This window comes from Canis lupus, chromosome 21 (genome assembly GCF_048164855.1).
Source record: "Canis lupus baileyi chromosome 21, mCanLup2.hap1, whole genome shotgun sequence".
Classification (NCBI taxonomy): domain Eukaryota; kingdom Metazoa; phylum Chordata; class Mammalia; order Carnivora; family Canidae; genus Canis; species Canis lupus.
Genome location: NC_132858.1, coordinates 1,128,170 through 1,141,464, shown reverse-complemented (window position 1 = coordinate 1,141,464; position 13,295 = coordinate 1,128,170). Strand labels below are relative to the sequence as shown.

At 61.3% G+C, this 13,295-nt stretch overlaps 1 protein-coding gene across 17 annotated transcripts in view; it reads right to left on the bottom strand.

Annotated features, from left to right (window-relative positions):
• The window catches only part of MYRF (myelin regulatory factor), a 32,980-nt gene that overhangs the window by 12,191 nt on the left and 7,494 nt on the right, over positions 1-13,295 (bottom strand). For 16 of the 17 annotated variants that reach the window (XM_072789377.1, XM_072789379.1, XM_072789385.1 and 13 more), the window contains exons 2-8: positions 8,008-8,095; positions 7,554-7,814; positions 5,464-5,525; positions 4,393-4,663; positions 3,070-3,320; positions 2,835-2,958; positions 982-1,177 (exon numbers count right to left, since the gene is read on the bottom strand). In XM_072789377.1, the coding sequence (XP_072645478.1) occupies positions 982-1,177; positions 2,835-2,958; positions 3,070-3,320; positions 4,393-4,663; positions 5,464-5,525; positions 7,554-7,814; positions 8,008-8,095 (1,253 nt within the window). Of the gene's footprint in view, positions 1-981; positions 1,178-2,834; positions 2,959-3,069; positions 3,321-4,392; positions 4,664-5,206; positions 5,371-5,463; positions 5,526-7,553; positions 7,815-8,007; positions 8,096-13,295 lie in introns of those variants that run through there. The other variant, XM_072789393.1, reaches the window with a different exon arrangement.

Genomic DNA, 13,295 nt, shown 5'->3' with positions numbered 1-13,295 from the left:
TGCCTCCACCTTCGCTCACATAACCCTAGCCGACCTCCATGAACACCCACTCCCACCCAAACCCACACCCCCCCCCCAGACCCTCTCCCACACCCACATCGCCTCAACCTCTCCATGCCATGCCAAGGTGCCAGGCCTGGCTCCCCACACAGGAGGAAACACACCTGGCCGTGCCCCCAGGAAGCTCAAGGGCCCCAAGTCAAGCACTCCTGGGGTGGGGCTAGAGGTGCCACAGGGAAGGAGCCTCAGGGCAGGTGTCCCTAAGGACCCAGGCCAGTAGCAGAGTGAATGGGAAGGCCAAGGAATCGTCTCCCAGGAGCGGAGGGATGGGCATTCTCAAGGCATCCCAGAGAGCGGGAGCTGCCTCAGGAAAGCAGGGGCTGTGTGAATGGCCACAACCGGTCTGGGACTGGAGTGAAGGGCTAGGTCCCAAAAGCCTTTGTGGCCTAAGCTTAGAAGTCAAGGCTTTGCTGGGAGGGCACCAGGTGCTTTGGAAGAATGGCTAGTATCATGCCCACCAGTGTCTCAGGGGGAACATGAGTTGCAGCCAGAGTGGATGCTGCTGTGGTCATTTAGATGAGGTTGGGGGTTATGGTCTGGTCTGGGGAGAGCCAGAGAGGAGAAGACAGGGGAAGGGGCCAGGGTGGGCAATGCTCTAGGGGAACAGCCAGGCCCGGTGCATGATGAGGTGAGGGCAAGTGGGCCCCTGGAGCCCCACTCCCTGAGTGGGGAGCCCCAAGGGCGGGGTAAGATGACAGGGAGTTCATCTGGGGATGGGGACCAAGGCAGCAGCCAGCTTAGGGCAGGGTCTCAGCTGAGGGCACAGACTTGGGGTCAAGGTAGAGAAGGAATCAGGAAGCATGGCTGAGAACCAGGAGCCTGACAGTTCGGGTGCAGGTACACTCACTTTGCCTGGAGGTCTTTCAATCTCAGGCGTTCCTGGCTCCCACCCTCCCCTCCTTGCTGAGCCCCAAAACCTGCCTTCACTCCATGCAGTTTCAGGTAGAAGCAGTCAAGAGGCTTGAGGCCTTCAGGTGTCTTGACATACTTGGGCTCACCCAGCATCCCGATGTACACTGTCACCTGGAAGTGGTTTTTCTTCTGGCACACGAAGGCGTCGTCGCCCACCGAGAAGTTGAAGCCCTTGTCAGCGTCCACACGGTAAGTGAGCATTGGCCTAGGGGCAGGTGAGGGTACTCGCTGGAGGCCCCCCAAAGCCCGGCCTGGAATGTCCCTCCCACATGCCTACATTCCAAAGCAACTTCCTCTCGGTATCACCAATCCTCAAACCACTCATGAGGCTGCCCCCCCCCCACCACACCGCCACCGCTTCTCAGAAATGGAAACTGAGTCCCCGGAAGGATCTGAGCTCAGGTCTGCCACCTCTTCAGCCAATATTCTCTCCTCTACGTAGCTTGGAGCAGCCCACCCTGGTGATGAGAGAATCAGGGCCAGAACCCCGAGGCCCCACCAGATGGGAGTGAGCTCCTGAGGAGGGGGCTTGATGGCCCCTCCTCACACTTGGCTCCTTCCCAGAACGCTGCCTGAAGACCGCTCCTCATGGGAGATGGGGTGAGAGAGGGTGAGAGGGGATGTGTCTGCAGAGCCTCACTGGCCTGACAGCTGGTTGCCATGGAAACGGTGGAACCAGGCGCCGGCTCTGCACTGGCCCAGCCCCTGTCCACTGGCTTGCTCAAGCCCCCAGAGTCCTCATTCTGACTCCTCCATCTGCCCAGGTGGGGAGAGGGGCACTCTGTGCAGCCCAGACCCAGTCTCAGTTTACCCATCTATTGCTGGGCAACTATTCCAAGTATGGATCCTTTAGGGGACCTCTAGGTGGCAGGAAAGAGGGCAACTGTTAGCCCATCCTCACCCAGGTCCCCAGGCACAAGCGGTGCCCCTGACGCCCAGGAAGATGGACAGAAAAGGATTCCAAACTTGAGGGAAGAGGCTTTGGGGCCTGGCTACCACCTATATAGGAAGGCCTGGGGTTCCACCCACCTGCCCGCCCCAGGGGAACACCCACCCAGGAAGTATGCAGGCCACACCAGGGTTTCAGCTGCCAGCTTCCTGGCCTTAGGGCCTGAGATGGCAGGGCTGACCCCGAAAATATGGTAGTAAGAGCAGGGGGTCCCCACCAGGCCATAAGGGTGGGATCCCCGAAGACCTCCCCCCAGGCCTGGCAGGGCCTCAAGGGATCCTTCAGCAACTTACAGCAGGCCGGATCCCCCCAACCCTGAGGGCTTCTGGCTAAGAATCCCACACAGCTGGGGAGCCCAACTCCAGGAGGCCACCCTGTCCAGGCCTGGCAGTGTCCAAAGGGAATCAGTGAGCCACACTCTCAGCCCCACTGGACTTCTGCGGGAGTGAGGGGAGTGGTCCCAGAGTGCTCTTGGCCTGGTCCCAGGAAGTGAATCTGCATGGGTGGGTGCTGAGGGAGAGCTAGGAATGCCCGGACAGCCTGTCCTCCCCCACCCCTTTGTCCCTCCCTCCAGGGAGGGGGCTGCTGCCAACACAACTTCCTGCTACCTTCCTGGAATGCAGGAGTGGGGGAGGAGGAGCCAGAAAATATCCATCCACCCACTTCTCCCTGACTTGACTCCCACTGGCCCCACCCTAAAGACGCTGCCTTCTTGGGGAGGCCTCGGGCTGGCCCAGAAACTGGGAACCCTCAGTGCCAATCCTGGTTCCGCCCTGAGCCTGCTGCGCTTCTCTAAACCAGGAAGATGCTGCGCCCTGTGTGCTCCCAGGCCCTGCTCTGGGACCCTGATGCCAGGGCTGGGGGTCCCCAGAGATGGTAACAGGAGGGGCGGGGTGTGGCATGAGACACTCACAGCTCTTTGTAGTTTGCATCGTACAGCGTGGCCCACTTGTTCTGCTGATGCGGTTGCCACTTGATGGACTGATAGTTGGGGTCCAGGTAGGAGCCGCTGAGGCTGTCATTGTCCTGCAGGAGACCTGGGAGGAGCAAGCACCTGTGTGGGCCCTGGGCCCCTCTTCCCAACCCTGTGCCCCACACCCAACGTCAAGGGTCAGCTCCCTGTGAGGTTCAGCAGGCCAGGCACGTACCTGGTGAGGGGGCACCTGGCGGGTGCCAAGGTGGCGTCTGGACCCGGGCGATGCTGAGGGGCAAGGAGCTGGGGCCAGGTGACAGTGGGCCCTGGGGAGGCCAGGGGGGTGATGGGGCGCGAGCTGGGTGTGGGGGCAGGCTCGTGGTGGTCCCGGGCTCCTGTTTGATCATTCCATTCAGCATCTGGGTATTGAGGGTGTTGGGAGGTGATTCGGAGTGCTTCCTCTTCTTGGAGGGGTGTGTGGGGAGCCTGGGGGTGACACAGGCATGTGCCATGTGGGGGCTGGCCCTTTCTGAGCCCCCCTCCCCTCTTCACCCTGTCTCAGCAGGCTATGCCCAATCCAGAGGACACCTCCTCCAAAAAGCCCTGGGCTTTACCTCTGTGCTCCCCCATTGCTCTGTAATGTCATTCTCTGTTTCTGTCACTCCTCTCTACCCCCCAGATTACTGAATCTAGGAGGAGCCACCCCTGACTTGTCTGTGTCCCCATCCTGCCCAGCAATGGGCCTGGTGCACAGAGTGCTCAGAACTGTCTGTGGAATGAGCAAGTCGGTCCTTTCCCTGTGGGGACATTCCCAGAGCCACCCTTCATAGTGGGGGCTCCAGGGAGAGCAGCCTCCATAGCTGCAAACAAGCCCCAGAGGGCACGGGCCACCGAGTCTGGGAAGGAGAGTTTCTTGGGAAGGAGGCTGTGGAATCTGGCCTTGAACTAAAGCTTTCATGACATCTCAGTGTGTAAAATAAACAGATAAAAGTATGATTTTAGGGGAGCCTGGGTGACTCAGTCAGCTGGATGTCTGTCTTCAGTTCGGGTCGTGATCTCAGGGTCGTGGGATGGAGCCCCGCATCAGGCTGTCTTGTCTGCTCAGCAGGGAGTCTGCTTCTCCCTCTCCGTCTCTCAAATAAATAAGTAAAATCTTAAAAAAGATGATTCTACTGGTTGGAGTGTGAGTGGAAGCTTGGGTCCGTGGCTAGAACTTCCTCCAGAGCCCCTGGACTCCGTGAAAAAGGTTGGAAAGTCACTGGTGTCTGGGTGAGGGCACAGCTCGAGGTTCAAGTCCTGGCTCTGCCCCTTCCTAGCTCCATGACCAGGACCAACATTTCCTCCCCTGGGAACCCCAGTTTACCTCTCTGGACAGTGGGGCAGGCCATGCTCACCAAATCAGGTAGTCGGAGCACTTGCCTGTGGCCCTGTATCTGCAGCTGGCTGCTGGTGGGCACATTCGTCACCTGGGGTCGGGGCCTTCTGCCCTCCTGGTTCACCCCTGTCCTGCCTACTGCTGCCCTGGCCCCCCACCCAAGCCCACCTGCCCTGGTCTTACTCAGCTCCGTGCTGCTGTAGCAGCTGGTGTAGCATCTGGGACTGCTGCGTATGGTGGAGATCGCTGGGCACGAGCCCCTGCCCCATGGCGGCATAGGGGGGCATCGGGGGCTCGGCCTTCATGTACAGGTCCCGCTGCAGGACGGGGTAGTGAGGCGGGGGTGGTGGGGGGCCCGGCAGGTGGGCCGGAGGTGGAGGCGGGTGCTCTAGGCGGGAGGGCACTCCCACGTGGCACAGGGTCTCGGGGGTTATGGTGCGCAGAAGATGGGGGTCTGCGGGAGAGACGGCGGGGAGCGGGGATCAGCGCCCCACGTCACTCAGGTTCCCAGGCACCGCTCGGCCCCTGGCAGGGTCCCCGATCTCCACCCCGGGGGCTGCCCTCGCACCAACCCCCTGTGGGAGGAGGGCTGGGCGCCGAGGTTGGCCACTAGAGGCTCCGGCGGGGAGACCAGCCCCGGCCAGCGGGTGCGCAGCTTTCCCGAATGTCCGAATGTCCTGCCCGGCCCCTTCGGCGCAGGCCCGGCCGCCAGCTCCCGCGGCCTTCCCGGGCCCGAGCACGGAGCCTCTAGGGACCCCCGGCACGGGCCGCAGCCCCTCGGGCCAGCCCCGCTCCCTTTGTTCCCCAGGAGGCATTCCAGAAATGTTTTGGGTAAGATAAACAGAACTCTTGACCCTTCCCGGCTGCTGCGGCGCGGAGAAGCCGCCCAGATCCTTCTGCTCCGCCACCTGGGGGCCGCGCAGCCCTGCCCCCGCCCCGCCACGGGGGCCAGCGGGGCCCGGACCGGGCTGCACCACGGCCCCAGCCGTCCACTCACCGCCAAAGGGCGCGTCCATGATGGCGCAGGCGGCCAGGCGGGTGGCATCCCCGGCAGGGACACTTGCTCAGAGGCAGGGCCAGGCTCCCCACCCGCCGGGGGGAAACAATAGCAGCGCCGGGGAGTATTTGAGCAGCGATAATCTCGCCTGTTGGGCAGCCGCGGCCCCCTCCCTCCCGCGCTCCCTCCCTCCCGATAAGGCCGCCCCAACCACTTGCCCAAACCCCAGAGGGGAGGGCGGTGCCCGCTGGACTCACCATTCACCTGCTGGGGGGAGTAGGCCTCGGAGCCCGAGTCTGGGGGAGAATCCGGCAGCGTGCTGCGGGGGCGGGAGGAGGGCGCTACTGGGCAGGCCGCAGGGTCCCCGGGACCCCAACGCCGGAGGCCCTGACGTTCCCTCACCCCCACCCTTGGGGCATTTTGAGCCACCTGGGAGTGCCAGGCAGGGCCCGGGGCTGAGGCGCGGGTGTGGGGCCTTGGGCAGCCCCTCAGACCCACCGGGCACTTGGGGACCAGCAACCAGTGTTCCTGATGACGCACAGGGATTCACGGATTCACGGAGCAGGGGCCAGGTCTGCTTCTGCCTTCCCACGCCCACTGAAGCCCCACTTTCTAGAAAGTCTAGAGGGGCTCTAGGGGGCTCTAGGGGGCTCTAGGGGGCTGGGCCGTCCCACCGTGGGCAGGTATGGGCTGGGCAGGCAGCCAGCTCCACCAGGCCTGGGCTTATTTTTTTCGTTCGGGTTTTGTTTTATCAGCGGTTCAGGCAAAAGAACAAACTCAACCCTGAGAGATCAACAAGTCCTGGGCGAACCTGCATTCACCGGGTGAGGGGGGCCGCAGCCAGGCGGGGACCCAGCTCTTTGGCCGTCCTGGTCCTCACGTCTGCAGAGGCTGCCCAGGCACCATCTCCCGCCTGCTCCCTGCACAGGGCCGGTGGGTCTTCTGGTGTGTCAAGATCCCTTCCCCTTCCGCGGGACCTCATGTTCTTTCCTCACGACTCCTCCTCATGCTCCTCGATTTGGTGATTTATTAATAACTCCCCAACCCTGCCCCAGCCAGCCTGCAGGATCCACTGCAGAGGGGATGTGTGTTCGTCTTGTTTGGCACCTAGAACTCGTCCAGGCAGGGACAGGGGCAGGGGCAGGGGCAGGGGCAGGAAAGGGCTCTGGGTCCTGCCCAGGGAGCAGCCCGGGCCCCGTGGTCTCTGTGTGGTTCTGGGCAAGCCCTTTCTCGCCCTGAGCAAGGGCCTCAGTGTGCTGAGGGTCAGCCCAACTTTACTCGCAGGCCAGCTGGTTTTGGGGTCCCCGGAGCTGTTGCTGGAGAGGGCTGATAGGCTTACACAACGAGAGCCACGGGGCAACAGGTACTAGCAGGTGCTCATAACTTGTCAATTCTCTTCCCTCTGTCTTTGCCCTTCGGGGTCTCGGCTTAGGGACAGACTCTCACCCGACGTCTGTCTCCTGTGGCAAAAGTTCACCCCTAACACCCCAACTCGCCTCTGCGAATAAGCCAGGAGAAGCTATGGTACCCCCCGACCCACACTTGCTGTGGGCCTCCTCCCCTTATTTCCACCGTCCTGGAGGGAGACACGTTTTGAGGTCACTCTACAGCTGCGGATGCTGAAGCCCTGACCGGGGCTGTGGGTTCCCAAGCCAGAAGGTTGCAAATGCTGGAGCTGGAGGTGGGGCCAGGCTGTGGAGATAAGTGTCATGCCTCCCACACTCTAGTATTCTTCTACCCAAAGACAGGGTCCCCTGTTCCTGCCCCAGGCTGAACCCAGAACTTCCTCGAGCCCCTCTGCAGAACCCAGCAGACCCATGTTCCTGCCTATCCTTATGAGCACATGTCTGTGGCTGGGATGGTGGCCGCCTGCTTCCTTCGGCCACAGCCAGACCCAGGCTGAGCCCCAGGGTCAGGCCACTGGTGTGGACCCCTTGGAGAGAGGATTGAAGGGCGGAGGCTGGCTTGGGTGGGGGAAGCTTCAGGTACCGTATCTGTGCCACTGGCGGCCAAAGCAAATAGCAGCTAAATGCACGAGCGGATGGGCCTGGGGCAGTGCGGGGACCCCGTGTGCCCTCTGTATGTACGCGAGTATGTACATGCGTGTATCAGGACAGGTACATAGCTGCATCCCCTCTTTACAGAGCTGTCAGAATTTTCTAGCACTTACACCAGCCCTCATCAACCCGCTGCTGCTCAGAATCCTCTGTGGCTGCCCAAGGCCTCAGAACAAAGTCATGAGTCCCTCCTCAGCCACTTTACCTAACCAGTCACCACGGCCAGGCCAGGCCGCTGCCAGCACCTCCCAGACCCACGCCCGACCCCCTCATTCCCGGCCCTCACTCACCCTGGGGCATAGGGAGCCTTGGGCTCTGCCTTGATGGGGGGCCCAGAGGCCCCCAGGAAGGGCTTAGGAGCGCCACTCATAGCATTATTGTTGCAGTTGAGCGGGGTGCTGTAGCTTGGGGCTGGGAGGGAGCCATGGCGCCCTGGGGAGGGTCCACCCCCAGGGGGGCTCAGGTGGTGGCCCCCGCTGGAGCCTGGGATGGCTGGAGGCCCGTGGGGGTAGGAGGCTGCACTGGCTGGAGCAGAGATGTCAGGGAAGCAGCTGTGGAAAAAGGAAAAAGCTCAGCGTCCACCAGGACCCCCGCCCCTCCCAGACTCCCCCTCTGCAGGGCAGCTCAAGGAGACAGCAGAGGAGTCAGCAGATGGGAATAGAGGGGGAGGAGCTTGCAGACTGGGGCTCCATCACCTGTCTGGTGAAAGGTGAGGCCAGAGGGGGTGGGGGTGGGGCCACTCACAGGTCAGAGGCATCCTCCTTGCTGATGTACTCCTCCAGGATGCTGGTGTCTATGTTGGAGGGCTCCAGGGCACCGTTGATGTCGTGGCCTATAGGGAAGGGGCAGGCATGAGCTAGGCTCCCCAAGACCCCTAGGCCTCTGGGCTCTGCCCCACAGCTCTCCGCAGGGTGGGCCCTCCAAAACCCATGCCCCCAAGCTCCTCCCCACCTGTGTATCCATGTGGGGGGAGAGTCCTTCAGGGCCCAGCACTTCAGGGCCCAGCACCTGATGCCCGTCCAGGAGGAGGGGAGGAGCCCAGAGTGCAGATCTGGGACAGACAAGCCATTTCCTGGGATGTAAGTCTGTAAAATGGGTAATCGGGGACACCTGGGGGGCTCAGTGGTTGAGCATGTGCCTTTGGCTCAGGTCGTGATCCCGGAGCCCTGGGATTGAGTCCCACATTGGGCTCCCCATGGAGAGCCTGCTTCTCCCTCTGCCTGTGTCTGCCTGTCTCTGTGTCTCTCGTGAATAAGTAAATAAAAATCTTTAAAAAGTGGGGGGGGGTTAGTCATCCCAAGGTCTTATGGGGTGTGTGAAGAGTCAGTGAGATACTTCCTTGAAATGAGTGCCCAGTGGATGCCCACCACCCGTGGATGCTGGACCCAGACTCAATGACCCTGTCCTGCCCTGCCTCCTTCCAGATGGCCCACCTGGTGGGCACCGAGGAACCCAAGGCCTGGCTGGGCTGAATCACATGTCCTGAAGGTCCCATGGGCCAGGGGAGCCTCCTGCACCCCAGGCCCCAGTCGCAGATACCCAGGGAGTGGGGCCTGGACTCAGCCTACTGCCTAGCTCATCACCCCCACGACGGGGGCCAGGGGGCCTAGCCCTTGTGTTCCAGAGAGGTGAGGGCTTGCCTGGCCTCACAGCAAGGAAGGATGGCGGCCAGAGCTCTGCTCCTCCACAGCCCTCTCCTGGGCCCTCCCTGCTGGCCCTAGCCCCACAAAGGGGAGGGACTCAGAAAAGGCGCCCAGTGCTCTTGGGCATAAGCAGGGGAGGAGAGGGGAGGTGCTGGCCTTTCCCCTCCCAGGGTCACCTTGCAGGGGGGGAGTGGGAAGGCGGGGTGATAAGGCGGTGACGTAGGAGATGTGTCAACCCCGATAATGGAGGACGGCCCCACCCACACTGCTGACTCAGGCTGGCCAGCCCCACTGAGGCAGAGCTGCCCCTCCCACAGGCCCCTGGGGCAGCGAGCCTGGGGTCTGCGCCTCACGCCTCCTCCCTGATGAGCCCTGGGAACAGCTCAAGAAGATCCAGGAACAAATCCTGGCTTGCTTAATGCCCACTGTGTGACCTTGAGCAGCTCACATGCCCTCTCTGAGCCTCAGTCTCCTTATTAGTAAAATGGGGACATGAACAGCTCACGCTTTACAGGGCTGAATACGAATCAAGTTAAGGTACATACGGTGCCCGGCACCGGTGTTCAGCAAACGGAGTGGCTGTCCTTGCTTCACAGTCCCAGAGCCCTGGGGTCCCCAGGAGCCCCTGGCCCAGGCCCCTCCCTGGCCCCAGCTGGCATTTCAAGAATGCTGAGCCCCGCTTAGGTGATTAATGAGTGGCTAAGCCCTCCTAGGAGTCACGCGCTGCCTGGGACAGGCCCTCCTGCTGGCCCCCACCCCTGGCTCACCCAGCCAGGAGCCAGGGACACCCTCCGAACAGTGCCAATGGCCCGCCAGGGCCCTGTGTGGCCGGGGAGAGGAATGACCAGTCTGCACATCAAGGTTCTAGGATTCCCATCTACGCTCTGGCCCCCACCCCGTCCTTCCCTGTTAACCGAAGGTCCCGTTTCTTCGATGCCTACTATATGCCTGGCCCTTTTGGAAACAAAGACATTAATGATCATAGGAATTTCTTATACAGAGAGTGTGTTCTTCACGTGCAGTGTGACACTCCTCGTCCCCCTCTGGAATGGTGATGATAACACGGGGACAGTGCTCGGGACAGCGGCCCCTGCGGACTGAGCACCTACCAGGCCCCAGCACTATTCTAAGTGCTTCAGGAGTTTGTCTCCCAATCGCCCCCCCCCCCCCCCCCCGAGATTTAGTGTTATTAGCATCCCCTTATTCAGACAGGTCAAGCCTCATGCCCAAGGCAACACAGCAAGGATTCAACCCAGGCACAGGGGCCTGACTCCGCCGGGAAGGTGTGGCTGGTGACAGATGACTTTCTGGCCATTCCGGGGCTGTCCCATCTTATGGGCTGGGAGTGGCCCCGGGGATGGAGATGAAGATGGGAATGGGGAAGGAGGGAGCACCGGAGCATCACCCCTGCCCTGGCTCCTGAAGCTTCAGGTTTTTTGAGACTGAACTTGGAATCTACAGTGAATGATGGGGTGATAGAGTCACGGTGTTGCTATTTATAATAGGCCAGGCCCCCTCCTCTGCTCCTCCCCCTCCTCTGGCCAGGAGCACTCCTAATCACCCCTAATCCTCCTGCCCACCTCCCTTGGGATAGGGGGGCCTCAAGCAGAGGCATCCTGGGAGACCCTAATGAGAACCAGATGTGGCTGAGGGGAAGAGAGACCCTCCCGTGCCAGGGGCCGGGAGGACGGGAGGACAGAGGAGGGAGGAGGGAACGGAACTGGGAGGGAGGGTGGAGGTGGGCCGCGGGGAGGGAGAGAAGTTTGAGGTTTGGGGGGTTGGTGGGCCTCCTGAAGAACAGCGAGCCCACCTCTTCTCCTTCTCTGGGACCCCACAAGGCCTGCCTGATGTTCTCCCCACATGGCTCAGCCACGTGCCCCCAGGCTGCCCCAGAAACCATATCGGACATTTCTAATTAAACCTTTGGGAGGGCAGGGTGGGGGTGGTGGCTTGCTGGAGCCCAGAGATTACTGAGGCAGGGGCAGAGTCCCCAGAAGCCCAGGAGGAAGGTGCAGCACACTCTTGGGGGTCCCCTCTCACTGACTGCTCCCAGAAAACCCCTGAAACATCCTTGAGCCAACAACAGATCCCTCCTAGGCAGGACACTAAGCATGTCTCCTGCTGATCCTCGAGACCACCCTGGGAGGTGGGAAGGCTGCCCAAGGTCCCAGCGTCAGAAAGTGGCACCACCAGGTCACAAACCAGCATCCCAGCCCCCCCCCCACCCCCGCTCAGGATACCCAGAGCCCACCTTGAGATCCAAGGCACCTGCCCTGACTACACGCCCTGCCTACCCACTACAGCCTCCTCTCCCAACCAGCTCCCTCCCGGCAACTCTCCACAGCCCCTGTCTCTCTCTCTCTCTCTCTCTCTCTCTCTCTCTCTCTCTGCCCTGGGGCCTTTGCACATGCTCTTCCTTCTGCTGGACAAAGCCCATTCCTATTCACTCTTGAGGTTTGGGCTTCAATGCAAGTTTCTCCAAGAGGTGCCCTCTGACTCCCTGTCTCCTTGGCTGGCAGCCTCCTTTCTCCTATCTCCTGGGGCTCCTCACTCTGCGGCCTGGCACAGACCATCGGACAGAGCCTCCGCCCACCCGCTCCCACGGCTCATGCACCGAGTGCTCACTCTGTACCCACACTTCAGATGGCTCAGATTTAACTCCCCTAACAACTCAATAGGACAGGCGGTTTTCCACTTTACAGATGGGGGACCTGGGATGGGAGCCCAGCCCTGCTCTGCCTCTCTGGGATATAAGCATCTAGGCATACAGTAGGTACTCAATAAATGTTCATGGAATGAATGAGCAAAGTGGCACGCAGGACACCAGAACCGGCCTGCCTGGGCCTGGGGACCTCTACCCAGCCGTGTTATGGAAGGGTCCGGGGCCACACAGGGCCCCTCCAGGTACTGCACCAGCGGCTCCTCATTAATTAGGGCCTTTATTACCTGCTTTTAACAGGAGCCAGACACTGCCCAGGCAGGCTGGGGTAGGGGCTACGGGGAGGAAGCACCTCCCCTCTTCCCTCCTCCCCGTATTGAGGCCACCCAGCTCGGCAGAAGAAGAACTGACAGGATACCAGGCAGGTGCGGGATGAGGGCGAGTGGGGGCCCAGGTGGTCCTCCCCCCTGGACCCCTCCCTTCGCCCCCTCACGCTCATGACTACCCCCCACACACACCAGCTGTGGCCGCTGGCTGAGTCTGGGCCATTGTCCCAGGGAACGGGGGAGGGTGGGGACCCGGCACAGTGGGAGGCTTGTGCCCTGCCCACACCTCCCCCCCACCCGTCAATGGGGCACTTGTCAATTCATGTCCCAAACATGGCGGAAATCCCGTTGGCCACGTGGCTATAGGCAGGGGCAGCAGGGCCCAAGTATGCTGGCCAGGCCTAGCTGATCAGAACCCGAGCTGGCAGGGCCTAGGGCCCGAGCCTGTCCCCCAACTCTGCCCTGAGTGTCCACCCCCAGCATCTGAATCTGAGGGCATCCTGGCTCCAGGCAATGGCTGGGAGCCAGGGTGCTGGGGGGCAGGGCACTGTCCAGCCTAGCACCCCCACAATGCCCTCAGGGACTCCCAGGGTCAAAGAGGCCTAACTGCTAGGATGGGGCGCCCCCCGCCCCCGTTGCTGTGTGACCCTTGGCCCGTGCTCTGACCTCTCTGAGGCTCGGCTTGCTTCTCTACCAAGTGCATCCCAGAGCAGCGTGAGTCTTCAGCGAGACCGAGACGGTAGGGAAGCTCCTGGGCCGTCCCTCCGATAGCACTCATTGCTGTTTCCGCGTCTGCGGGGCTCCCCTCTCGCCCAGGCCTTTCCACCTCACTGCATTTCCACCCCAGAGAGCCTCTGGGGGGCCTCTGACCTCCTCCTGAGTCCCTCGGACACACGACCTGGACGGTGCTATTATTCTGGCACATACACAGCCAAGTCCAGCCTTCAGGCCTCAGCTACAGCCCTCGCCCCTCTCTTGGCAGGTCAGCCTCCTCTGCCTGCTGCCTCTGCAGCCCCTCCTCAATCTTCCCAATCCCAGAGGGCTCCCAGGGCTCGCGCTCATTTCCCAATGTTGCCCGAGCTAATCAATGAGCTCCAAACTAATTCACTCTGGGACAGGGCTCTCGCCTCCTTTGGCTTGAACTCTCTACCTTTATTGATATGATCTGTGATTAATGTGATAACTGCTAGCCATCCCTGCCTCAAGCTTCAATTTGTGACCAGATCTTCTCACTCAAAATGCCTTCAGGTCAGATGCTTGATTTTGCAAGCTATCCTTTACGTCTCTGCATCAAGTCCCCAGTTAGCTTGGGACTTAATGATGAGGATGTGCCTCCTAAGTTATTGCCATCGGGTCCTTAAATCTGAGCCACGAGGGCAGCCCGGGTGGCTTGGCGGTTTAGCG